This window comes from Crinia signifera, chromosome 19 (assembly GCF_055691185.1).
Source record: "Crinia signifera chromosome 19, ASM5569118v1, whole genome shotgun sequence".
NCBI lineage: Eukaryota > Metazoa > Chordata > Amphibia > Anura > Myobatrachidae > Crinia > Crinia signifera.
This window is the reverse complement of record NC_139226.1, coordinates 69,137,561-69,164,972: the sequence shown is the minus strand read 5'-3', so window position 1 is coordinate 69,164,972 and position 27,412 is coordinate 69,137,561. Positions and strand designations below refer to the sequence as shown.

Genomic DNA, 27,412 nt, shown 5'->3' with positions numbered 1-27,412 from the left:
TGCAAAAAGAATTTGCAAAGCACCAAATTACTTTATTGATTAAAAAATGAAAAAAAAAAAAAAAGTGCATTTAAAAAAAAAGTAAAGGTTAGCATGGATTCCATATTTATACAGTAGCAATCTGTACCAATGACATGTATATCTGATCATATCTCCTCCTGCGAATTTAATCCAAGAACTCTTTCTGTAAAGTAAGTACTCTTTCCCTAAATTAAGGATTTTTACCTGAAGTGGAAAATTTACTCTTGCGAAAATAAAAACGTTCTTTGTAACTTATAGTATGTAACGACAATAACTGTATCATGTAAATTGCAGCCTGCCATTGTTTATTTTTTTGTGCAAAAGGAATTTGCAAAGCACCAAATTACTTTATTGATTAAAAAATGAAAAAAAAAAAAAAAAATAGTACATTAAAAAAAAAAAGTTGTACCCCACTTTGGCTCGAACCAGTATTGCTGCTAGCAGTATACAGTAACTGTGTCTTTAACCGCTAGGCCACAGAAACCTGTGATTTCAGCTGCTCCATTGGTGTACAATATACTGTATAGTCAAGTATGAGACATGCCCAGTAGATTGCGCTGTTTTCATGGCGCAGTACAGCATAATGATTGACACCTCCGTAAATAATATACCATGTGAAAGTTTCCAGCATTAGTAAAGGTTAGCATGGATTCCATATTTATGCAGTAGCAATCTGTACCAACAACATGTATAACTGATATCTCCTCCTGCAAATTTAATCCAAGAACTCTTTCCTTAAAGTAAGTACTCTTTCCCTAAATTAAGGACTTTTACCTGAAGTGGAAAATTTACTCTTGCGAGAAAAAAAACGTTCTCTGTATCTTACAGTATGTAACGACAATAACTGTATCATGTACATTGCAGCCTGCCATTGTTATTTTTTTGTGCAAAAAGAATTTGCAAAGCACCAAATTACTTTATTGATTAAAAAATGAAAAAAAAAAAAAAAAAATAGTGCATTTAAAAAAAAGTAAAGGTTAGCATGGATTCCATATTTATACAGTAGCAATCTGTACCAATGACATGTATATCTGATCATATCTCCTCCTGCGAATTTAATCCAAGAACTCTTTCTGTAAAGTAAGTACTCTTTCCCTAAATTAAGGATTTTTACCTGAAGTGGAAAATTTACTCTTGCGAAAATAAAAACGTTCTTTGTAACTTACAGTATGTAACGACAATAACTGTATCATGTAAATTGCAGCCTGCCATTGTTAATTTTTTTGTGCAAAAGGAATTTGCAAAGCACCAAATTACTTTGATTAAAAAATGAAAAAAAAAAAAAAAAATAGTGCATTAAAAAAAAAGTAAAGGTTAGCATGGATTCCATATTTATGCAGTAGCAATCTGTACCCACAACATGTATAACTGATCATATCTCCTCCTGCGAATTTAATCCAAGACTCTTTCCCTAAAGTAAGTACTCTTTCCCTAAAGTAAGGACAAAATCTGTAATTGGAAGTTGGACAAAATCTATAGTGTGAAGTTCTCTTATAAAGAAAGTTGATTGGCCAGCTTTCTTTTTCCCCCGTATACCTTATAAACGAGCGTTACAGAGTACTGTACAGTATGTGTGAATTACTGTATACAGTATTACAGAAGACACCAATGACATGTACAGGCATGCGCTGTAGTGTTTAGGAAAAGTGACATCTGGTGGTCAATGAGTGTAATTGCAGGTTACATTTACAACATTACGTTACATTTATAACGCGATCTATAACGGGACTATAGCGCAAGGAGCAGGCGCGATTCATGCGCGATTTGCATAGCGCACGTTATGCGCAACGCAGCCACGATGTATGAGGCCATATCTGTAGTTCTTATAGCCACGGACTTTAAACCTCTCGGCGCACTCTACCAACTGTACTTCAGCCTGGCATGTATCCGAGTTGTTCCGGAGTACCCGTAGGAACTGTGAAACCGGCAGGTTGGATTTAAGTTTATCAGGGTGGTGGCTTGTGGCCCACAGAAGTGTGTTTCTGTCTGTAGGCTTCCTGTATAGGGTGTATTCCAGCTGGAAATGCCCCATGGACACGGATACGTCCAGAAAGTCTATGGTGGTACTGCTCACTTTTGCTGTGAATCTAATTGGATTATCCAAAAGATTTAACTCGTCCACCATCGCGAGGAAAGAGGCCTCTGTTCCTCTCCACACAACGAACAGGTCATCTATAAAACGTTTAAAGTGTACAATGTTGGCGGCGTACCTCTGCAAAATGTGAACCTCCTCGTATTCGGCCATGAATAAATTAGCGAACCCCGGCGCCAGGTTAGAACCCATGGCCGTCACGGAGATTTGCATATAGTGCTCCCCCTGGTATTGAAAATGATTTAAGGTTAATACCTTATTGATCAACTCACAAATGAATTCAATGGGTGGTCCATCATACGGTCCCTTGACAAGTGCCCTCCGAACTGCCCGGATGCCACTGTCATGCGGGATCACCGTATAAAGTGACGACACATCGAGTGTCGCCAAAACACATTCTTCTGACAGGCCCTCCACATTCTGTAGACCCCCCAGGAAGTCCCCCGTATCTCTAATATAACTCGACACTACTTGCACACATGGCTGCAGATAGAAATCCACATATTGCGCTAAAGGCTGCAATATGGAGCCACATGCCGAGATAATGGGCCTTCCTGGGGGGTCCACCAAGGTCTTGTGGACCTTTGGCAAAGTGTACAACAGGGGGCATCTAGGATGCTCTACAGTTAGAAAACCAAAGATCTGTTCATCAATCCACCCATTGTTCAGAGCTGTTCTCAGTAACTGATCTACCTCTTTTTTAATCCGAGGCATAGGGCTGAAGTCAATCTTTTGGTAAGTTAGAGCATCACTTAATTGCCTCCTCACTTCCCTGTCGTAATCCACAAAATCCTGCAGGACTATTGCTCCCCCCTTGTCCGCGCTCCGTATTACAACTGATGTATCGTTTTTCAAATCCTGTAATGCCTGCCTCTCTGCCAGGGGCTGGCTGGCAACTTCGGAAGGAAAGCTTTTGCGCGCCGCAGGCGCGCCGAAAAATTAGGGGCGTGGCCTATCATAAGGGGCGTTGCCTGTACCATGATTGTATTGTGTACCTGCAGATTGCACATTTTAGCGAACCTTGTAATACCCATTACACATAAAGCCACATGCCGTAATGCCAATTACACATTATGCTGAACACCAGTTACACATTACGTCCAACACTGCGATGCTAATTACTCAATACACCGCACACTGTGATGCTAATTACACATTATGCTGCACACCTTGATGCCCATTACACCCCATACTGTGATGGCAATTACCCAATGCTCCCCACACCGTAATGTCCATTACGCCCCATACCATGATGCCCATTACACCGCACAATGTGATGTCCACAGTGCCAGATATGCCCCCACAGTGCAAGATATTCCGCCACAGTACCAAATACACATATGCCCCCACAGTGCCAGACACAAATGCCGCCACAGTGCCAGATATTCTGCCACAGTGCCAAATACGCATATTCCTCCACAGTGCCAGATATGCCCCCAGAGTGCCAGAGACACATATGCCCCCACAGTGCCAGAGACACATATGCCCCCACAGTGCCAGAGACACATATTCCCCCACAGTGCCAAAGACACATATGCCCCCACAGTGCCAGATATGCCCCCACAGTGCCAGAGACACATATGCCCCCACAGTGCCAGAGACACATATGCCCCCTCAGTGCCAGAGACACATATTCCCCCACAGTGCCAAAGACACATATGCCCCCACAGTGCCAGATATGCCCCCACAGTGCCAGAGACACATATGCCCCCACAGTGCCAGAGACACATATGCCCCCACAGTGCCAAATACACATATGCCCCCACAGTGCCAGACACATATGCCCCCACAGTGCCAGATACACATATGTCCCCACAGTGCCAGATACACATATGCCCCCACAGTGCCAGATACACATATGCCCCCACAGTGCCAGATATGCCCCCACAGTGCCAAATACACATATGCCCCACAGTGCCAGATACACATATGCCCCCACAGTGCCAAATACACATATGCCCCCACAGTGCCAGATACACATATGCCCCCACAGTGCCAAATACACATATGCCCCACTGTGCCAGATACACATATGCCCCCACAGTGCCAAATACATATATGCCCCCACAGTGCCAGATATGCCCCCCACAGTGCCAGATACACATATGCCCCCACACAGTGCCAGATATGCCCCCACACAGTGCCAGATATGCCCCCACACAGTGCCAGATATGCCCCCACACAGTGCCAGATATGCCCCCACACAGTGCCAGATATGCCCCCACAGTGACAGAAACACATATGCTGGGGTGAGGGAGGGGGGGGGGGGGGAGAGCGCTTACCCACTCGCTAGCTGCGGGCCGTGCTGCGGCTGGATCAGGTTCTCCAGCCCTCCTGCGCTGGCCGCGGCTTCCAGAAGACGGCCGCGGCTACAGGAAAATGGCCGCCGGCCTCCTGCACTGAGAACATGTCCTCAGTGCAGGGGGCCGGCGGCCATTTTCCTGTAGCCGCGGCCGTGTTCTGTAAGCCGCGGCCAGTGCAGGAGGGCTGGAGAAGCTGATCCAGCCGCAGCACGGCCCGCAGCCAGTGGGTGGGTAAGCGGCCCGGGGGGCATATGGCACTCTGCCCCCCGGCCCAGCCCGCCCCTGCTCTCTGCCTTTGTCAGGTTGTTGAATGCCTGATGGTCTCTCACCCCATCTTTGACATCCAAATCCACCATTTTCAGAAAGGTTTTCAGGCTAGCGCTGGACGAGGGGGGGTCAAAAGTACTAGGTTTCCTAAAATCAATCTTTTTACCAGGTTCATATGCAGTATCTCTTTCTGAGAAAAATTCTTTAAGTCGTAATTTTCTCCCCATTTTATATTGATTAATACTCCATTCCATTTTGTCAAATTTACAGGTGGGTATGAATTTGAGGCCTTTACTCAACAAGGCCTCTTCCGCCTCTGTCAAGGTATGTTTGGACAAATTAAAGATAAGTTGTTCTATCCTATTCCCCTTCCTCTGCCTCCCGCGCCTCCCCCTCCTCGGGTGCGGTCTCTTCCGCCTGTTCTCACCCCTACCCTGGGCCTGACGTCTGGGCCTAAAAAAGACCCGGTGTTAGAATCTTGACCGGAGGGAGGTAGGCTACCGGAAGTGTCAGATTCCGGGGAGGAATCAGAATATTGGGTCCTAGACCCTTGTCCCCTCTGAAAATTCCGCCTTCTAGGACGATATTTGTTGGTTTGTCCTTCCCCACTCAGCCAACGGTACACAGTATGGTATTTATAATCCCCCTCGACTGTTTCCCACTTTTTGCGTTTAAACGCTATGAGGTCGGACCGGTACTTCTCAACTAGTGCCTGTGTTTTAGCCAACCAGTCTTCAGACTTATCTTTAGACAAAATGGTCTTACACTTTTTCTCAAATTCCTTTAGTTCAGCTTTTACTTTTTTCAATTCAACTCCCACTTCTTCAATGACTAAAATCAGCAAATCTGCCGAACACTTGTTCAGTATTCCGCACCATCTGATGCAGAATTTTTGCGGCCAATTGTTGGAGTATTAGAAACTCTGAAACCTCTTGGTATACGTTTTTTTCTGTAATATTCTGACAGAAACTGACCGTGTAGGACCAAGTCCACCTCACGCTTCCGTAACCGAGTCAATTTATGATGTATATCCAAAGAGGTTTCAGCAGGCAGTTTATCAAATTCAACTTGATCGAACAGCACCCTGTCCGCCTCGTCATCCGTCAAGCTCACAAACACACTCTCAGCTTCATTAAGAGCATTCTCATAAAAAAAAACCTCCAATTGGGCCATATCCCTGAGTGTTCACAAATTGCCTTATAGGTAGCCACTCAACATCAGCGCCTGGTTAAATCACTATACAAAACATAAAATCACTTTCCATGCAGTTGCATACACTTGTTTGGAGAAACAGAGATAAGTGAAAAAATAGAACTACTAATACTTCAGATGTTATTTCAGTTCTTTAAATCTCAATCCAAAATTATCCAGGGGTGCCAGTCCAGAGAAATCTTCACAGGCTTCCCATTACTATTTGCCACAAATAAGACAGCACACTCCTCCTTAACTTCACCTGCCGGGGTGTCTCAGTCCAGAAGGCAAACCCAAACGGGAATTCCCACAGATCCAATGTATTTAGAAAATAGACGCACTCACCGGACTTCTTTTTTCATGCTTTGTGGATTTTAATATACATACCACAGCAACAATTCACATAACAGTGGGTAGGATGGTCAACGTTTCGGCCTTATGCAAGGCCTTTTTCAAGACCCCCTCTCCTGTCTCCACCAGTGTGCAACTAAACCTAAGACAGTGTGAGCCTTATATGCCCCTAAGGGTACCTCCCCTTTGTGTAATTAACAAGGGACTCATTACTAATAGAATCAAATAATGTGCACCTGCACCAATAGTTTTTTGGAGAATAAAAAAAGCTTTTTGCCCATAGTGATATACCCATCAGGCTTGTTGGGCTACACATGGGTAATATAGGCAGTGTACACAAGCGCCTGGTTGAAATCTATATTTTTATAAAAAATAAAAAAATAATAAAAAAATGTAACTGTTTTTAATATGGGTGTTGTATAATTGATAGTGTGGGCCATGTGTGCTTAAAAGGGGCGCCTATAGCAATACTAGATAGATATTAGTTGTATATGTAGCCCCTGTGATTTGTCGCATTTGATCATATGTCTGATTGAGGTCTCCCCGTCTGTATGGACGGGTTATGAGACACTTCCTGGAGCGTGGAACGCAGATCGCTGTGTGACACGCAGGACTCGGTTTCTGACACTCGAAGGGGCGTCAACGGGCGTGGCGATGGACGGATGTGACTTCGGTGGTCACATCCTCCTGGTGCAACGCTAAAGTGCTGTGAAACATAAGGAACAGGCGGAGATGACGTCATAAGTCATGTCCGCCCGGTGAAACGCAGACCGGCTGGTGGAATGCATGCCGGAGCTGCGGTGTACAGCATAGTGTTCCCAACGGACATAGCGGCGGGCGGAAGTGAAGCCGTCAGACACTTCCGCCGAGTGGAACGCAGACCGGCTGGTGACACGCAAGCCGGATCTGCAATGTCCACTAATGCACTCCCTGTCGATGCATACGTTTGGATGTGGCAGCGTTCATATGGTGAGTGGACATATTATCATTAGGTGTGACTATTGGTGCAGGTGCACATTATTTGATTCTATTAGTAATGAGTCCCTTGTTAATTACACAAAGGGGAGGTACCCTTAGGGGCATATAAGGCTCACACTGTCTTAGGTTTAGTTGCACACTGGTGGAGACAGGAGAGGGGGTCTTGAAAAAGGCCTTGCATAAGGCCGAAACGTTGACCATCCTACCCACTGTTATGTGAATTGTTGCTGTGGTATGTATATTAAAATCCACAAAGCATGAAAAAAGAAGTCCGGTAAGTGCGTCTATTTTCTAAATACATTGGATCTGTGGGAATTCCCGTTTGGGTTTGCCTTCTGGACTGAGACACCCCGGCAGGTGAAGTTAAGGAGGAGTGTGCTGTCTTATTTGTGGCAAATAGTAATGGGAAGCCTGTGAAGATTTCTCTGGACTGGCACCCCTGGATAATTTTGGATTGAGATTTAAAGAACTGAAATAACATCTGAAGTATTAGTAGTTCTATTTTTTCACTTATCTCTGTTTCTCCAAACAAGTGTATGCAACTGCATGGAAAGTGATTTTATGTTTTGTATAGTGATTTAACCAGGCGCTGATGTTGAGTGGCTACCTATAAGGCAATTTGTGAACACTCAGGGATATGGCCCAATTGGAGGTTTTTTTTGATGAGAATGCTCTTAATGAAGCTGAGAGTGTGTTTGTGAGCTTGACAGATGACAAGGCGGACAGGGTGCTGTTCGATCAAGTTGAATTTGATAAACTGCCTGCTGAAACCTCTTTGGATATACATCATAAATTGACTCGGTTACGGAAGCGTGAGGTGGACTTGGTCCTACACGGTCAGTTTCTGTCAGAATATTACAGAAAAAAACGTATACCAAGAGGTTTCAGAGTTTCTAATACTCCAACAATTGGCCGCAAAAATTCAGCATTCTGCATCAGATGGTGCGGAATACTGAACAAGTGTTCGGCAGATTTGCTGATTTTAGTCATTGAAGAAGTGGGAGTTGAATTGAAAAAAGTAAAAGCTGAACTAAAGGAATTTGAGAAAAAGTGTAAGACCATTTTGTCTAAAGATAAGTCTGAAGACTGGTTGGCTAAAACACAGGCACTAGTTGAGAAGTACCGGTCCGACCTCATAGCGTTTAAACGCAAAAAGTGGGAAACAGTCGAGGGGGATTATAAATACCATACTGTGTACCGTTGGCTGAGTGGGGAAGGACAAACCAACAAATATCGTCCTAGAAGGCGGAATTTTCAGAGGGGACAAGGGTCTAGGACCCAATATTCTGATTCCTCCCCGGAATCTGACACTTCCGGTAGCCTACCTCCCTCCGGTCAAGATTCTAACACCGGGTCTTTTTTAGGCCCAGACGTCAGGCCCAGGGTAGGGGTGAGAACAGGCGGAAGAGACCGCACCCGAGGAGGGGGAGGCGCGGGAGGCAGAGGAAGGGGAATAGGATAGAACAACTTATCTTTAATTTGTCCAAACATACCTTGACAGAGGCGGAAGAGGCCTTGTTGAGTAAAGGCCTCAAATTCATACCCACCTGTAAATTTGACAAAATGGAATGGAGTATTAATCAATATAAAATGGGGAGAAAATTACGACTTAAAGAATTTTTCTCAGAAAGAGATACTGCATATGAACCTGGTAAAAAGATTGATTTTAGGAAACCTAGTACTTTTGACCCCCCCTCGTCCAGCGCTAGCCTGAAAACCTTTCTGAAAATGGTGGATTTGGATGTCAAAGATGGGGTGAGAGACCATCAGGCATTCAACAACCTGACAAAGGCAGAGAGGCAGGCATTACAGGATTTGAAAAACGATACATCAGTTGTAATACGGAGCGCGGACAAGGGGGGAGCAATAGTCCTGCAGGATTTTGTGGATTACGACAGGGAAGTGAGGAGGCAATTAAGTGATGCTCTAACTTACCAAAAGATTGACTTCAGCCCTATGCCTCGGATTAAAAAAGAGGTAGATCAGTTACTGAGAACAGCTCTGAACAATGGGTGGATTGATGAACAGATCTTTGGTTTTCTAACTGTAGAGCATCCTAGATGCCCCCTGTTGTACACTTTGCCAAAGGTCAACAAGACCTTGGTGGACCCCCCAGGAAGGCCCATTATCTCGGCATGTGGCTCCATATTGCAGCCTTTAGCGCAATATGTGGATTTCTATCTGCAGCCATGTGTGCAAGTAGTGTCGAGTTATATTAGAGATACGGGGGACTTCCTGGGGGGTCTACAGAATGTGGAGGGCCTGTCAGAAGAATGTGTTTTGGCGACACTCGATGTGTCGTCACTTTATACGGTGATCCCGCATGACAGTGGCATCCGGGCAGTTCGGAGGGCACTTGTCAAGGGACCGTATGATGGGCCACCCATTGAATTCATTTGTGAGTTGATCAATAAGGTATTAACCTTAAATCATTTTCAATACCAGGGGGAGCACTATATGCAAATCTCCGTGACGGCCATGGGTTCTAACCTGGCGCCGGGGTTCGCTAATTTATTCATGGCCGAATACGAGGAGGTTCACATTTTGCAGAGGTACGCCGCCAACATTGTACACTTTAAACGTTTTATAGATGACCTGTTCGTTGTGTGGAGAGGAACAGAGGCCTCTTTCCTCGCGATGGTGGACGAGTTAAATCTTTTGGATAATCCAATTAGATTCACAGCAAAAGTGAGCAGTACCACCATAGACTTTCTGGACGTATCCGTGTCCATGGGGCATTTCCAGCTGGAATACACCCTATACAGGAAGCCTACAGACAGAAACGCACTTCTGTGGGCCACAAGCCACCACCCTGATAAACTTAAATCCAACCTGCCGGTTTCACAGTTCCTACGGGTACTCCGGAACAACTCGGATACATGCCAGGCTGAAGTACAGTTGGTAGAGTGCGCCGAGAGGTTAAAAGTCCGTGGCTATAAGAACTATGATATTAATCGTTGCCTGCAAAAAGCAAGGAGATTATTTGCCGAACGGACGACTGTGAATGAGAGAAATAAAGACAGCAACCATATGACATTAGTAATGCAATGTGACAGTGGGTTTAAGGAGGTCAACAAGGCCATAAAAAAACACTGGCCGATATTGAAGACGGATTCTGCTTTCAGAAAGGTTGCATCATCTCCCCCTTTGATAGGGGTAAAGAGAGGAAAGAACTTGAAAGATGTACTATTCCGTCCTGATATGAGACCCTCGCCTAAGAAAGGAGGGTGGCTACAAAAGAAGATGGGCTGTTACAAATGTCCTCAGTGCACCACCTGTAGAGCGATGTTGACAGGGGGTTTCTTCTGCCACCCGCACTCGGGACAAAAGATCCAGATACAGCACCATCTGGTGTGCACCATGGACCACGTTGTGTACATCCTGAAATGCCCATGCGGGCTTGCCTACGTGGGCAAAACAATACGAACTTTTCGTGAGAGGATGAATCAACATCGGTCCTCTATAAGGCTTGCATATGCCACCTCTACGACTGATAAACCAGTGGCAGCACACTTCCTAAAAATGAAGCACCAGGTATCCTGCATGACCTATATGATCATCGATTGGGTCCCCCCAATGGGAAGAGGGGGTGACCGAGGTCTGTTACTATTGAGGAAGGAAGCAAGATGGATACAAAAGCTGGACACGATATCCCCGAGAGGGCTTAATGAATACAATTCACTGAGTGTTTTTCTGTAAAGTATCTAGTGAAGCATGTTTCTTTTAACATGTTGTTTTGGCAATATGCCTGTTTTTGAAGAAAGAAAAAAGTTTTTTGGAGAATAAAAAAAGCTTTTTGCCCATAGTGATATACCCATCAGGCTTGTTGGGCTACACATGGGTAATATAGGCAGTGTACACAAGCGCCTGGTTGAAATCTATATTTTTATAAAAAATTAAAAAATAATAAAAAAAAGTAACTGTTTTTAATATGGGTGTTGTATAATTGATAGTGTGGGCCATGTGTGCTCAAAAGGGGCGCCTATAGCAATACTAGATAGATATTAGTTGTATATGTAGCCCCTGTGATTTGTCGCATTTGATCATATGTCTGATTGAGGTCTCCCCGTCTGTATGGACGGGTTATGAGACACTTCCTGGAGCGTGGAACGCAGATCGCTGTGTGACACGCAGGACTCGGTTTCTGACACTCGAAGGGGCGTCAACGGGCGTGGCGATGGACGGATGTGACTTCGGTGGTCACATCCTCCTGGTGGAACGCTAAAGTGCTGTGAAACATAAGGAACAGGCGGAGATGACGTCATAAGTCATGTCCGCCCGGTGAAACGCAGACCGGCTGGTGGAATGCATGCCGGAGCTGCGGTGTACAGCATAGTGTTCCCAACGGACATAGCGGCGGGTGGAAGTGAAGCCGTCAGACACTTCCGCCGAGAGGAACGCAGACCGGCTGGTGACACGCACGCCGGATCTGCAATGTCCACTAATGCACTCCCTGTCGATGCATACGTTTGGATGTGGCAGCGTTCATATGGTGAGTGGACATATTATCATTAGGTGTGACTATTGGTGCAGGTGCACATTATTTGATTCTATTAGTAATGAGTCCCTTGTTAATTACACAAAGGGGAGGTACCCTTAGGGGCATATAAGGCTCACACTGTCTTAGGTTTAGTTGCACACTGGTGGAGACAGGAGAGGGGGTCTTGAAAAAGGCCTTGCATAAGGCCGAAACGTTGACCATCCTACCCACTGTTATGTGAATTGTTGCTGTGGTATGTATATTAAAATCCACAAAGCATGAAAAAAGAAGTCCGGTGAGTGCGTCTATTTTCTAAATACATTATATATATATATATATATATACACACTGGTCTTTTCCAAGAAATCACACCAGATTGTGGGTCTTGTTCAAGTCTTAAGAAAAGAAAGAACGTGGGGCGCTCAAAGATGAATTAATAATTTATTAAAAAACAAACACACAGGGGGCGTGGCTTGGACACCGCCGAGAGCAGACGTGTCCTGCAGGAGCTCCACCGTCCGACACAGGCCGGACCGTTTAGCGGCCACATCACTCGCCAGAGGCATCCCCCACCTACCTACCAGCCTCCCGCAAGAACTCCGTGCACCTCCGGTCGTGGTCGCAGAGCCGGGAAGTGCTTCTAAGCGCTTCCGCGGGTTGCGGCCTAGCCGGAAGGCCGGAGCCGGGGACTAAATTTCTGCGGCGCCGACCCGCGGCATCCCCGCAAACCACCCGGAGTCCCCTGGAAGCAGCTCCGCTCAACGCCGCTGACCCCCCCAGACCTCCAGCGGATAGAGGGGCCTATCAACAAGCCCTGCACAAGCGCCTACAGGCCGGACCCGCCAAACGGCGCCCCGGCGGAGGATATACCCCAACACTTGCTGGGCAGGCACCTGGGCCTCCCTGCTGTCAGTAAGTGATAGTTAGAGCTCCCCTGCCCACCCACACTATATATAAGGGACCTCTGGCAGAGTCCCTCTTCTCACCATCGCCATCTTGAGTGGGGCACTCCCTGAACTAGGTGCCTGTGCCTCACAGCTAGGCAGAGCTTCTACAGAGCCAAACCCCACTCCCTAACCCACCTCTGCCCCTATATTCCTATACACATCATAACTCAAGCCCAGGGGGCAGAGGCAGCCCACTACCGTAATTCGCTACCCGCAGCAGACCATAATTCCCCTGACGCCAGCTGACCCGCACACCTGAGAGCAGAGCCCTCTGAGACCTACTAACTGAAAAAAACGGGCAGAGACCTGGGAGCCCTCCTGCTAGGGCTGCTCATGTAAACTACAAGCCAGCTGGCTGCCACTCACTAATGCTGTGACCCTAGAGGACAACAGGTTAATGTAATCCCTGCATAAAAGTCCCCCCGGTGCTGATATATCTCAGACTTTGTTTCTTTGTGCTACTACGTCCCCATCATGCCTCCCAAGAGACCAAAAGAGGCACCCCCAAGCAAGATATCCCTCCCCTCCAGGAAATCACCCCAACCCTCAGCATCCCAAGTCAGCCTACTACCCCAAACGCCCCCCACTCAGGGCACACAGCCCGACGCGACGCCCTTTAGAGGACTGGCAGGAGTTGACACTGAGTCGGATGCCCCAGTTACAGTGAAATCTCTGTGCCAAGTCTTCTCCGCTTTCCAAACAGAGATGTCCAAAGACCTGAAGTCGGCAATCCGAGAGGTTAAAACGGAACTGGTCGCTATAGGCGACAGAACTGACCAATTGGAACGCAAACTAGAGGAGGTAGTTACATCTCACAATGACCTGGTCAATTCTTATGATCGTCAACAGCGCGACATTGAGCAATTTAAGGCTAAGCTAGCAGATTTGGAGGACAGATCCAGACGAAACAATATAAAGATCAGAGGTATCCCAGACTCAGTGACAAACGCAGAGCTGGAAGAATACGCAACTACCCTGTTTCGCAGACTCCTCCCCTCCGCTGATCCCAAAGATCTCCTACTGTAATTGATCGCATACACCGCCTCCCAAGACCCAGAACAGTCTCCTCTGACCTACCTAAAGACACACTACTCCGGGTGCATTTCTTCACTACAAAGGAACGTATCCTGAGAGTCGCCCGGGATGCAAAGAACAACGATACACTCGGAGGCCTACAAATCTTCCAAGACTTCTCCCCTGCAACGATTGCCAGCAGAAGAGCATTCGCCCCAATCACTGTAGCACTACGAGCCAATGATATCCGGTACCGGTGGGGATTCCCGGTCAAACTGATTATCTACCACGAAGACACATCCTACACCATCTCATCCCTGGACGCGGGGGTTAAGCTCCTGCTGGACTGGGGTATATCTGCCGCGGATCACCAGGAGCCGAAGCGCCCAAATACCCTGCAGCATGACTGGTCCTCCACCTGAGGTCCCCTCGGACCTTGAAGAAGAACCACCCAAGTAATGTTACTGCTGCTGCCCATGCTCTTGACGTGCCCTCCACTGGGACGGGACACGCACACTAAGTATCTGTTTCATTGCCTAGTTAATCATGCAAGACATGTGTTATTCAGTTAAACTCGCTAGAATTTAACCCACTTAATGGGCCGTCAGTTAGTTTAAATTTTCTATCTCTGTTGCATCTAGTATGCCATAGGTGTTAAGTTACATGTTCTTTATTCTGTATTAGTTTATCTGTTGTCTCTCAGTACCTACTTAAAATGTATAATATGTGAGTGGCGGCCTCTCCCCCCCAGGGGTCCATGCCGCCCCCCAACCCTTCTTGTACTACTGCAAGATCCTTTCTTTCCCCTGCAGTAGTCATGCGGGTCCAATATACAGGACCCTTTTGTTTTACCTTTTCCTTCATCCTAGTTCCTTCCCTTACCTCTGTCTCCCTCCCCATCCCACCTACTCTTCCCCCTCCCCCAGGGCCCGCAATGGTCACTTCAACTCTGCAAACCTCCCCCTCCACGTACCTCTTGTCAGGACCTAGCTACACACTAGCACAACCCTTAGATCCCCAATGCCTACCCTAATGTCTTTAAACGTGAAGGGGCTGAACTCCCCAAACAAGAGGCGACTTGCCCTCTCCTATTTCCACAAACAAAGGGCAGACATAGTAGCCATCCAAGAAACTCACTTTAGCTCGCTAAACCCCCCCCAATTCAAAGATCTGCATTATCCTACAGCCTTTTATGCTAATGACCCAGCCAAACGCAACGGAGTAGCTATCTTGTTTAATAAAAACACCCCCTTTGTACCCCTCTCCCAGCTGAAAGACAAGAATGGTAGATATCTAATATTGGTGGGATTACTGGAGGATAGGCTGACTACAATTGTTTCTCTGTATGCCCCTAACACAAATCAAATCTCCTTTCTTCGCAAGCTGTTTCTACTAATTAAAAAATCTGCAAAAGGCTCCTTGATAATCCTTGGAGATTTCAATCTAGCCCTCGATCCTAAGTTAGACAAATCCCATATCCCTGCATCCCACCCCACACAAACCTCGGGCACCTCAGCATCCTTCCGCAACCTCCTGTCAGAATTTGATCTCTACGATGTTTGGAGGACTACCTACCCTTTAGGACGGGAATACACATTTTACTCCCCCGTTCACAATTCATACTCTAGAATAGACTACATCCTTTGTGACAAATGGTCCCTCCAACACACTAAAGATATCGACATCCTCCCCATTACTTGGTCGGACCATGCCCCTGTTACGTGGAAATGGCACATTAAAAGATTAAATATTCCCTCAAAACCATGGAGACTCTTCCCCCACTTGTTAACAGACCCCACAGCCAAATCCATCATACTGGATTCCATTACCTCATACCTCTCCACTAACTCCCCGCAAGACACATCAGTCATCACACATTGGTGTGCCCTTAAAGCAGTCACTAGAGGAGCAGCTATACAAGCAGGTGCCAATCTTAAACGGAGGAACTTGCAGATCCAACAATCTCTAGAGTCTAGACTGATAGAACTAGATGCTCAAAATAAAAAATCCCCATCTAACACCCTCAAAAACGAGATCTCAAGTATCCGCAGCCAGCTTCAGAAATTTCTCCTAGCCCGCACCCAAGCAGCCTTAAATAAAATACGCCATAAATTCTACCTCTCTAGTAACAGGTCAGGCAGAATGCTCGCCCGAAAGCTCCGTGCCCAACAAGCTAGGAATAAAATTAAATATATCCGCTCCCCTACCAATGAGAAAATAATTAACCCAAAGGACATCGCAAACCAGTTTGCATCATACTACTCGAAGCTGTACAACCTCTCCTCAGACACCTCCACCCCCCAGCCATCGAAAGAAACCATAGACTCCTTCCTTGATGGGACCCAACTCCCATCCTTAACTATAGAACAGCTAAACGCCCTCAACGCCCCGTGGTCTCAGGGGGAAATACGTACAGCTATCGAATCCCTCCCCCGAAACAAAGCCCCAGGCCCAGACGGCTTTATAGCCGACTTCTACACCACCTTTAAAGATCTTCTTACCCCCCGAATGACAGATTTATTTAACGAACTGTCTTCCCTGGGCTCAGCCCCCCCTGAACTTTTAGAAGCGCGGATAGTAACAATCCCCAAACCAGGAAAGGACCCCGCCCTGTGCCAAAACTATCGCCCTATAGCCCTGCTGAACTGCGATATTAAGCTATTTGCCAAAGCACTGGCCCTTCGCATTAACCAATTCCTCCCCTTGCTGATACACCCGGACCAGACGGGGTTCGTCCCGGGAAGACAGGCCTCAGACAACACTAGAAGGGTGTTTAACCTGGTCGACTCCCTAGCTGACGACCAGGGCCTTCTTCTTCTATCCCTCGACGCTGAAAAAGCGTTTGATAGGTTAAACTGGCAATATATGAGGGAAGTCCTTCAGCGTTTTGGCTTCAGGGACAGAATCCTCACTTCTATCTTTACACTCTACAGCTCCCCCTCGGCCCGGGTGTTCAGCAACGGTTTCCTATCCGAAAAGTTCCTCATCTCCAACGGAACCAGGCAAGGCTGCCCCCTATCCCCTCTTATCTTTGTCCTCTCAATAGAACCCTTGGCCACCACCATACGCAATGATGATAACTTTCCCGGTCTGCAAATAGGATCTCTTAAGCATAAGCTAAGCCTCTTTGCCGATGATGTGCTATTGTTTGTGACTGACCCCACCAACACCCTGCCCTCCCTGCACAACATCTTGGATGCCTATAGCAAAGCATCTTTCTACAAGCTAAATACAACCAAGACCGATGCCCTCCCGATTAATCTCTCCAGATCCTTGCCCCACCTGCAACTACTATATAAATACAACTGGCAAAAGGAAGCGATAAGATACCTCGGTATTCTCATCCCCTCAAAGACATCCAATGTCTTTAACCTCAATCTGACCCCAATGCTTGCAACCCTCTCGGCTCTAACAAAATCCTGGGTGGCATATGATGTTTCCTGGATGGGCCGTATGGCTGCTTTTAAAATGTCCCTTTTACCCAAGCTCATGTACTTATTCCGAACCATCCCCTATATTTTCCCGCGAAAATCCCTTCAGGCTTGTACATCTCTGATGACTAAATATGTATGGGCATCCAAACCTCCAAAAATCGCCCGCTCAAGGATGTCATTACCAAAAGCCTTTGGCGGACTGGACCTTCCAGACCTTTTCCACTACCACACAGCGTGCCTTTTGGCCCCTATTAAACATTACACTGAACCCGACCTCCCCACGAATTGGGTTACAATTGAACAGACAAGGACCCACCACATGCCTCTAGTCGACCTGATCAGAATTCCCAAACATTTGAGACCAGCCCACCTACCCCTGCTTCCTTCTACCAAAGCTACTTTACAAGCCTGGGACCAACTATTATCCTCACTACCTGCCCCGACATACCCTGTCCACAACATCTCCATCTCCTCTGTAGCAAAACTAATTCCCAACCTCAACTTGGGCACATGGAAGGCCCACGGGGTATCCACACTAGGAGACTTACTAGAGGCCCAGACCCTACGCTCATTTACCTCCCTACAGTCCCTCTATCAGATTCCATCGTCCGAAAAATTTCACTACTTACAAATCTCACACTGGTGGAGGTCCCACCCCCCTATGTCTCCCCCCCCCAGCGCCGTATCTCAGACGGTCCTCTCTAGACCATTCCTGTTACACACTAGAGGAGACATAACCTTCTGGTATAGAACTCTTACAACCCCTATGGAATTTTCTAAATCTACAGCGCACTTAAAGTGGGAAACAGACTTAGGCAAAAACTTCACTCCTGCCCAATGGCGCCAGATCTCCACCACATCATATAAGATGTCAAGGTGCCTAAACCATACGGAGATGCATGTTAAACTTATCAACAGGCTATATATGACCCCAGACCGCCTACATACCTTCTGGCCGACATGCTCGAACAGATGCTGGAGACTATGTGGTGGCATAGGAACGATATTCCACATCTTCTGGTCCTGCCCTACAATTTGCCAGTACTGGATAGATGTATTCACTCTAATATCCTCTGTACTTAAAATGAAAGTAGATCCTGACCCCTCCCTAGCATTATTTCACATTTACCCCCAAGATGTTCCCACGGAGAAGAAACTGGTTCTAGGCCACATACTTATAGCAGCTCGAGCCAACTTGGCTCAGCAGTGGAAACAGCCCTCCCCCCCCTCTCTGCTACCAGTAATCTTGAAGACCAACTTTCACTTTAATATGGAAACTAAATTCTCCCCACACTCGTCCTCAACTTCCTCCCCCCACACCTGCTGGCTCCCATGGCATGCTTATGTAACGGAGGGAGAGGGTGCCAAGTTTTTCCCTCCTCCCCCTACACCAGGCCACAGCCAGTTTACTCTGGCTGAACCCCCAGAGGATGGATGAGCGCGGGGGCACCCACCCCTAACCCCCACTATGGGAACCCCCCGGTCCTGAAAGTCTTCTCAAGTTACTTGTTAGAGAGACTGCACTCCCCTCTGTCTGTGTACCTCTACCTACTGGTTTATCTATCTATAGACTATTACCATTGTTTGAATGTTATATATTGCAGAGTTCGCTCTGCGCAGCGAAAAAAAAAATATATTTAAAGTGAACCTTTGTCCCCCCCTGAACCCCCCCCCCCCAAATGTCCCCCTTTCTCTTTTCTGTACCCCACTTAAGAAAAACTGTTACAATAAAAATTTATTGAAGTTAAAAAAAAAAAAAACAAACACACATAAAAATACCATTACATCAATTAAAATTAATTCATACACAATGGATATACACATAAACAGTAGCTCTTTGTTGTTTGGTAGCCTCTTAGTATATATTGACCTTATGTCTTTTAGGGTTGCAATGAATTTTCAATTAGGAGGCCGATTAGAGCTCAATTAACATTATTTGTTATAAATCGGGTATCATTTTAAACCATGAATCATCCAATCTCTCAATTAGTGTACACACTGTCGGCACACGTTGAAATGAGTGGGAATTGCCTCCTTTTTGCAAAATGATGTTTGCTCAACAGCAGTGTCCGCCTTACATGTGTCAGTAACTCCTGTCACCCTGCAGGGCTCACGCGACTCAAAGGCAGTTTAAAAGTGTGAGATGAGCCGCGGCACCCGCTCCGTCCCGTACCTCTCGGCTGAAGCTGAACTGCTGTTGAGCAAATCATCAAAAGGAGGTAATTCCCACTCATTTCAACGTGTGCCTACGTTTATGCATTTGCACAGAGACACTGTGGTACTGTCTGAGTTTGACAGTATGTACACTGATTGAGAGATACGATGATTCATGGTTTAAATTTTTTTAATTGAGCTCTAATCGAATTGAAAATTAATTGCAACCCTAAAGGACATAAGGTCAATATATACTCTTGTTCAAGTCTTGTGTGACTTCTTGGAAAAGACCTATGAGTGCCGCCACCCTAGAGAATCTATTTACATCAGGTATTTTTGTACACCTTGGAGGGCACCACATTGTGCGAAGTGCCGGCCTGGCTTGGTTGATATATATATACTTGGCGAACAGCCGGCACTTGCTTTCAGGGTCTGTATGGAGAGGTGCACGAAGGAAGCAGGATACATACAGTAGAATGTCGGCACTCACTCACGCTGAATAAGACTCAGAGGCTTAGAAGGTGCGTTTGCTTTTACTTTTTATTAGACCCGTCGTCAGGCAGTACAATATTGTACTGCCTGATGACGGGTCTAATAAAAAGACCCGAAACGTTGCAAACGCACCTTCTAAGCCTCTGAGTCTTATTCAGCGTGAGCGAGTGCCGACATTCTACTGTATATATATATATATATATATATATATATATATATATATATATATATATAGATATATATATATATATTTATTTATTGCATAGAGTACGGGAGAATGTAAATTTAATATACATGCTTCATATACATAGTATGTTCAAATTCTTCTTATATGTTTTATGCCACCTGTCAGGTCCTTAACTTAAAGGTCTGCCAAATCGCAATAAAAGTAAAGTAAACACACCACTGCTAATTTGTGCAAATATTCCCCAACTGCATAAATAAATGGCAGCCTAGTTTTGAATACAAACAAGCAAGAGTATCATACTTGTAGTAACATGTACAGGAGGCAATTATGTGAATAGAATCATGACAGTGATATTACGGAAGATCAAATTGGAGGCAGCTTTTTGTGTGTATTAGAGCCAGTATTCATGGCACAGTAACGAATGCACCAAAAAATTCACTAAGAAGAAGGCACAACACTAAGGATCAAAATTACCCATTTTATTTGTTGTGCTCCATCATTAATTGGTCGTGCATTTTAAAACTTGACTACGGACATCTTTAAAATCCATTTTCCGTGCTCAACAAAAATTTACGAGACTGGGGTTCATAAAAAAACTTGTGTGACAGATACAACACAAAAAAAAAATTATGTGAAGATGCAATCAACATAAAAAGTTAGTATCAATAAATGTACCCTGGAACTGGGAGAGATCCACATCAGACCAGTTGGCACTGCTGGCAATACGGCAACTTTCTTTAAGCATGTCTAGAGTGGAGTACCAGTCTAGAAGAAAGACCAGATTTTAATAACCAGAGTCATACATCAGGCATTCAGTTTTACTATTAAGCAACTTTATAAAGCATCTGTATATACATAGCAGTTAAAAGGAAGAGAAAAAAAAATGTTAGAAAGAGAGAGAGAAAAAAGCAAAGCATTCTGTTGTGATCTTACGTCTAATTGTGGCCATACACTACTGCGATTTCTCTCAATGTCTCTCCCAATGTTCTGCTGTCATTGCTTGGCAATACCATGAACATATCTATCTGTCTTATGGTGTACACCTGTGCACAATACCTTTGTATTGTGCTGAATGGGCTAGATTCAGACAGCTGAACTGTCGAGATTTATCGACTGTAGGAAGAAGTTGACATCTTCAGCATGCACTTATACCAGCCAATCATTATTGCGTGACCTGACTAAAATAAGTTGGATCGCTGAGTGTGCACAACTCAGTCCGTATATCCATCTACAAAACCAAGGAAAACTTACTCTAGACGCGAAGGGTTTGTTGCTGCAGTACCACCCACTCAATTGCAAATTCAGATACAACGGAGATCCGTATGACTATGAATTGCCTTAAAATGCATATGTGGGAACCTAGGCAGGCGTCATTCTCTAAAACTCGTACACGTACGCTGATGGAATTGTGTGCAGTTTTGATTGAGACCCTATTTGGTAACAGAAAATAAAGTCTACTTATAACAAGTGTACAGTTTATCTTTAACTAGCAACCTACACAGCTTTGCACAGTACCAATAATCGGCATAAAGTTAATATAATATTAAATTTTTTATTAAAGAAGTCCTCACAAAGGCCTTTACTCAGATCCGATCGCAGTACAAATTTGTTTGAAAAATGGTCAAAACCATGTGCACTGCAGGTGGGACAGATGTAACATGTGCAAAGAGAGTTATATTTGTGTGAGTTATTTTGTTTCTGTGCAGGGTCTGGCTGCATTATTTTTACACTGCAATTTAGATTTCAGTTTCAACACACACCACCCAAATTTAACTACTCTGCACATGTTAAATCTGCCCCACCTGCAGTGCACATTGTTTTGCCCTTTTTCCAAACAAATTTGTACTGCAATCAGATCTGAATAAGGGCCAAAGAGAAATGTTGACACAACAGACACATGTATTATGGGGTGAGCAGCGTGTATACTCTTAAACAGGCTTGCCACGCATGTGCCTTCAATAGTTCACGTGCTCAGATGGCCAATTTATTTTTGCTTCAATAAAATCATCACTGCTCTCTACTTCTGATCAGCAGCCATCAGCCTTAGGGAGGGGGCAAAGACACAGCAGGGATGGTGGATGAGGCAGAGTAATAGATAAGAGGAGATAATAGGATAAGTTGGGGAAAGGCGATCAGTGGAGGTACATATGGGAAGGTAAGACACTGCACATAGGAAGTATGAGGTGGGGCACTTACCTGTACTGCATGGCAAAGACTGCTGTGATAGAGAGGTCTGATGTTCAAGAGACTGATGTTGATGGTTAGGGTGGTGCTGTATGTGCTGGTGTTGTGCAAGATGAGGTGCTGGTTGCTGTGCTTGATTCTGTGAATGCTGTGCAGGATGTGAGTTGCGTTGCTGCTGATGCTGTGGTTGATGTGGAGCTTGTTGGTGACAATGAGATGTGTGCTGTTGTGGGTGCTGGTGATGTATTACAGTGTGATGTATGTGGGACGATTGCTCTGATTGCTGTGTGCGTAGTGCAGTGTGACACATGTGAACCTGCCCCATAGTGTCACCTATAGCTGTGCCAAGATTATTTGCAGTACTATTTGTTAGGTTATTTTGGCTACCGTGTTGCTGAGAACTAATTGTGCTACTAGTGGAGTGTTGATATGAACAAGGTGAATGTGTTTGCTGGGAGGGTACCGACTGAAGATTCATCAATACTGAAACACAAAGAGCATAGAAACATTCATCACCATGGGTTCATAATAACCATGCTCCAGAGAAACAGTTCTGTTGTGAGAACTGTATTCGAAAAACAACGGTGATGGGTCTTGACTCGAAATGTGAAGATTAATCAATCGATGTAGTATTCATGTGTCATAAAATTAACCGTACTCACTAGAAAAATAAACTTTATACGTATATAACGGTTTCTTTGGGTTCCGTCACATCAGGTTTTCCATATGTGCTCATGAATATGAATCGTATGGAATGCAAAAAAAAAAAAAAAAAAGGAAGAATTGTGATGTAATATATATAGTGTCCACTTCTATGTTGAGGGTACAGTGGGGACCTCTAGGGGTGTACCGAAACTCACAGGAGAGATAATATCACCGTGCTCATCAAGGTTTCTTTTAGGGGGTAACACCATTTGTGTGAATTCTCTTTCTGACAGTCATGCGTACCGTACTTACAGCCCATATAGATGTTAAAAGCGTATCAGGGTATCTTTTGGGGGTGATCACCAATTTTGATCCGATACACCTCTCATGGAATATTGCGTGATGTTTTTACAGCAAATGAAGTAAAAAACGTTTTAGGGTCACACAAAATATTTAATATAAAACAATGAATTTTTAAAAACAACAAGTACAAGATTAAATACCTGGGTGGTGGCTGGGAGTGGGAAATGCCACAACCCAGGTTGAAATAAGAACAGTCACTCCTCTGCCAACGCGTTTCTACAGCAAGCTGCTGTCTTTATCAAGGCTACAGAGTGACTGGTCCTGTAGCTGGCTTTATACCTGCATAGGTAAGTATTTCCGGGTCAAAGGGGTCAATATACTGGTTTCTAGTGTATTACGAATTTATGTACCTTCCGGTGTTGTTTTCTATAAATTATAGGAACCGGGTACATGTTCGCTAGGTCCATATAATGATATTAAGCTCTGATAGTGTGTCTTTGTCTCCAAAATACATTTAAAGGTGTTCTCGCGCGTCCACTTCATGTATGTGGAACGCACGGAAGTGACGTCCTATGACGCACTCCCGGAAGCTGGGTTCCATTCTCACTATGTGTGGAACTCACGGAAATGAGTTGTATGGAATGCATCTAAAAGTAATAGCGCTAATTGTCATCCATCTGTTGTTGAATGACATTATCAAAGAGATCTGTTTGGCGCACATATCTTTTATATGTATATAGAAAAATGTTGGTAATTTTCGATAATTTGCGTTACTTTATAATTCATATTAGAATGGATGTTAGAATAAACAGGAGTTTGACCCTTATGTGCCCGCATTTCTTATATTGGACTGTCTTGCGTATATATAATAAAATTAGTTTTAAAATGATTAAAAAACTATTATTAATACCATATACATAGAATTACATGAAATAAATAAAAAAAAATTCTCCCTAATGCACATCATAAAACATGAAAAGAACTTTAGAATAGATCTGTTTGAATGAATCAATTTAAAAACCATTTTAATTCAAAATCATGGTTGAGACCATTTGGAGTCAGGGAATTGAGATTATACTGTATATCCAACTCATTTCTGTTTTTGCTAATTGTGTATCCCTATTTCTGTGTCTCCAATTGGTCTTTATCCACTCTAACCCCCAAAATCCCGTGAGGGCATCACAAGAACTATTGTGTGCCACTTTGAAATGTAGGGATAATGGGTGGTCTGCAAATCTTTTTTTAATATTTCTAGTATGTTCTCCAAGTCTAACTTTCAGGTTCCTCGTGGTCTTACCCACATAAAGTTTGTTACAGGAACAACGGAGAACATAGATTACATAGCTGGAGTTGCATGTTATAAATTGTTTGAATTTGATTTTATTTCCATTCAGTGTGATATCTATGAATTTATTACAGGTTGAGGGGCATGCTCTGCACATCAAGCAGTCTCTGCATCTATAGAATCCTTTATTGCGGATAGTGCCCTCTAACGGTTTTTCTATATACGCACTAGAGACCAATTGGTCCTTAATGTTGGGCGCAATCCTGTAAATAAATTTAGGTCTTTCTGGAATTAGGTCAACTAAAACGGGGTCTTTTAACAGAAGATTAAATATTCCCTCAATTGACTTATGATAGCTAGAATATCGAGTATTGAATGTTACTTGATGTGGTTTAGTCTATGTGTTATGTCGTTCCTTCTTTTCTAGCAATCTCTTTCTGGGAATTTCTCTGGTGTCGTTTAGGGCTTTGTCTAGGATTTTTTGTTGATATCCTTTATTAATGAATTCAATGTCATTGTCGCTGTACTGTTATTGAAGTTGGTCTCATTTGAGCAGTTTCTTTTTAGTCGGATAAATTGGCCCTTAGGGACATTTTTTAACCAACTGCTCAAATGGTTGCTTTTTGGGTCAATGTAGGTATTGGAGTCAGAGGGTTTGTTATATATAGTGGTCTCTATTTTACCATTTTCGATATATATTTTTAAATCCAAAAAATTGACTTCTACTTTGCTGATGTTAAATGTTAGATGGATATTCAGATCATTATTATTGAGGTGATTGCAAAACTCCTGTAGCACATCGACTTCCCCTCGCCATACGAACAGTATATAGTCGATATACAGATAGAGCACTGTACATCCTGGCTGGCGGATCGCCAGAACGTCCCCGCTGGCGATCCGCCAGCAGCCTCGCCATCCATTATACTGAGGCTCGCACGCGCGTCTCAGTCGCCAGGGCGAAGGAAACCCTGTCCGTCTCCGCCTTAGGGAGACGGACAGGGTTAGGTGGGGTTAGGGGGGGGGGTGCGGGCAGGCGGCAGGGACCCCGGGTTACCGCCGACAAGCCGGCGGGGACCCGGGGGAGTGGATGGAAGCGTCGTCGGAAGGGGACGTGCGTGTCCCCTTCTCGCCATCGATATGGCCCTGGCGGAGGATGGCGGCTGCCATCGCCAGCGCCATCCCCTGCAAGGATGGGACATACTCCATCTGTACCTCCACCGGTTCCTATAATTTATAGAAAACACCGGAAGGTACATAAATTCGTAATACACTAGAAACCAGGAAATTGACTGGTATAAAGCCAGCTACAGGACCAGTCACTTTGTAGCCTTGATAAAGACAGCAGCTTGCTGTAGAAACGCGTTGGCAGAGGAGTGACTGTTCTTATTTCAACCTGGGCTGTGGCATTTCCCACTCCCAGCCACCAGGTATTTAATCTTGTACTTGTTGTTTTTTAAAATTCATTGTTTTATATGAAATATTTTGTGTGACCCTAAAACGGTTTTTACTTCATTTGCTGTAAAAACATCACGCAATATTCCATGAGAGGTGTCTCGGATCAAAATTGGTGATCACCCCCAAAAGATACCCTGATACGCTTTTAACATCTGTATGGGCTGTAAGTACGGTACGCATTACTGTCAGAAAGGGAATTCACACAAATGGTGTTACCCCCTAAAAGAAACCTTGATGAGCACGGTGATATTATCTCTCCTGTGAGTTTCGGTACACCCCTAGAGGTCCCCACTGTACCCTCAACATAGAAGTGGACACTATAATATATATATATATATTACAACACAATTTTTCCTTTTTTTGTTTTTTTTCATATTCACAAGCACATATGGAAAACCTGATGTGACGGAACCCAAAGAAACTGTTATACACGTATAAAGTTTATTTTTCTAGTGAGTACGGTACGCAGTTCCCACTCTTCAATCCCTATATCCTACAAATTGGGAGATTTTCTAAAGAAACCTTTATGCACGGGTTCTCGGAAAATTCTTTGTGAGTTCGGTACGCCTTTAGCTACCACTTTCTTTACTTCAAATCATTTATTCACTATAAAGTTTCTGACACTGTCTTTGATTTAATTTTATGACACATGAATACTACATCGATTGGTTGATCTTCACATTTGGAGCCAAGCGCCATCACCGTTGTTTTTTCCGAATACAGCACCTACAAAGGAGGCATTTCCAGTGATCCTCTATCAACTGTGAGGCTGCACGGACTCTTATTGTGCCTTGGGAAATTCTTTTTTTTCTTTTTGTCTACTGTTGTGAGAACTGCTCGGACGCTAGTGTCAATGACACAAACTGAACTGTGTATACTCAGCAATTACATTTTTTGGCAGATTAGGTGGCCCATGCAAAAACATTGCACGCAGATGAAATACAAATTATTTAATGGTGAGGTGTTTTGTAGTAGGATGAAAGAAGAACCGCTTCATTTGTAGCCATTTCGAGTAGTCAAGTAAAACGGATCCGTATTGATGCAACCAGGGAAAGAACTCTGGGACCAAAAGTACATTCTTAACCTTGATTTTTAAACAAACAATACAATTTGCAACTGTAAATTAACAATTCAAGCGGACAACAAAATCTTTAAAATGGTACTTCATTTATCGATTTTGGTTAAGTATGAAGGGAGACATAGGGATTGTAATATTTGCACCGGCCACCTAGTTGGTTTTATTTCTTTTTCCTTACATTTTAAAACATACCTCAGGAGGAGCTTTCCTCTCTTATTATAGAAAAAGGGTCCGGGTCTCTGGGTGAACTGTCTACAGAGAAGGACTTACAGTATTAGGGCCTGAGGTCCAGAAGGTAAGCAGCCTTTCTTTGCACTGCCTTTGTATGCCCCAACTCTTAGTCCCCAGCCGCAGCTTTGCAGACAGGGATGTGGTGCAGGCGGGTGGTTTTCTGGCTTGTACGGAGGTCCACGTACGCTCGTCCTGCTGCAGCTGCATGGAACTCCGGAACTCTGCTGACATGGTGTCAACGGCCAGCATCCAATGGGGCCTAATGCGTGCGTACTGCAGCGAGGCTCAGCTACAGGAGCTCTAAGCAGCTAAGGCGGGTG

The 27,412-nt window shown here is 44.7% G+C and overlaps 1 protein-coding gene across 10 annotated transcripts in view; it reads right to left on the bottom strand.

Annotated features, from left to right (window-relative positions):
* FOXJ3 (forkhead box J3) overlaps positions 1–27,412 on the bottom strand; it is a 425,779-nt gene that overhangs the window by 106,520 nt on the left and 291,847 nt on the right. For all 10 annotated transcript variants that reach the window (XR_014463957.1, XM_083162745.1, XM_083162744.1 and 7 more), the window contains 2 exons: positions 22,108–22,578; positions 20,587–20,676 (listed from right to left, as the gene is read on the bottom strand). Coding sequence is in view for 9 of the 10 variants with exons in the window: in XM_083162745.1 (XP_083018871.1) it covers positions 20,587–20,676; positions 22,108–22,578 (561 nt within the window). In the remaining variant the exon portion in view is untranslated. The remainder of the gene's footprint in view (positions 1–20,586; positions 20,677–22,107; positions 22,579–27,412) is intronic.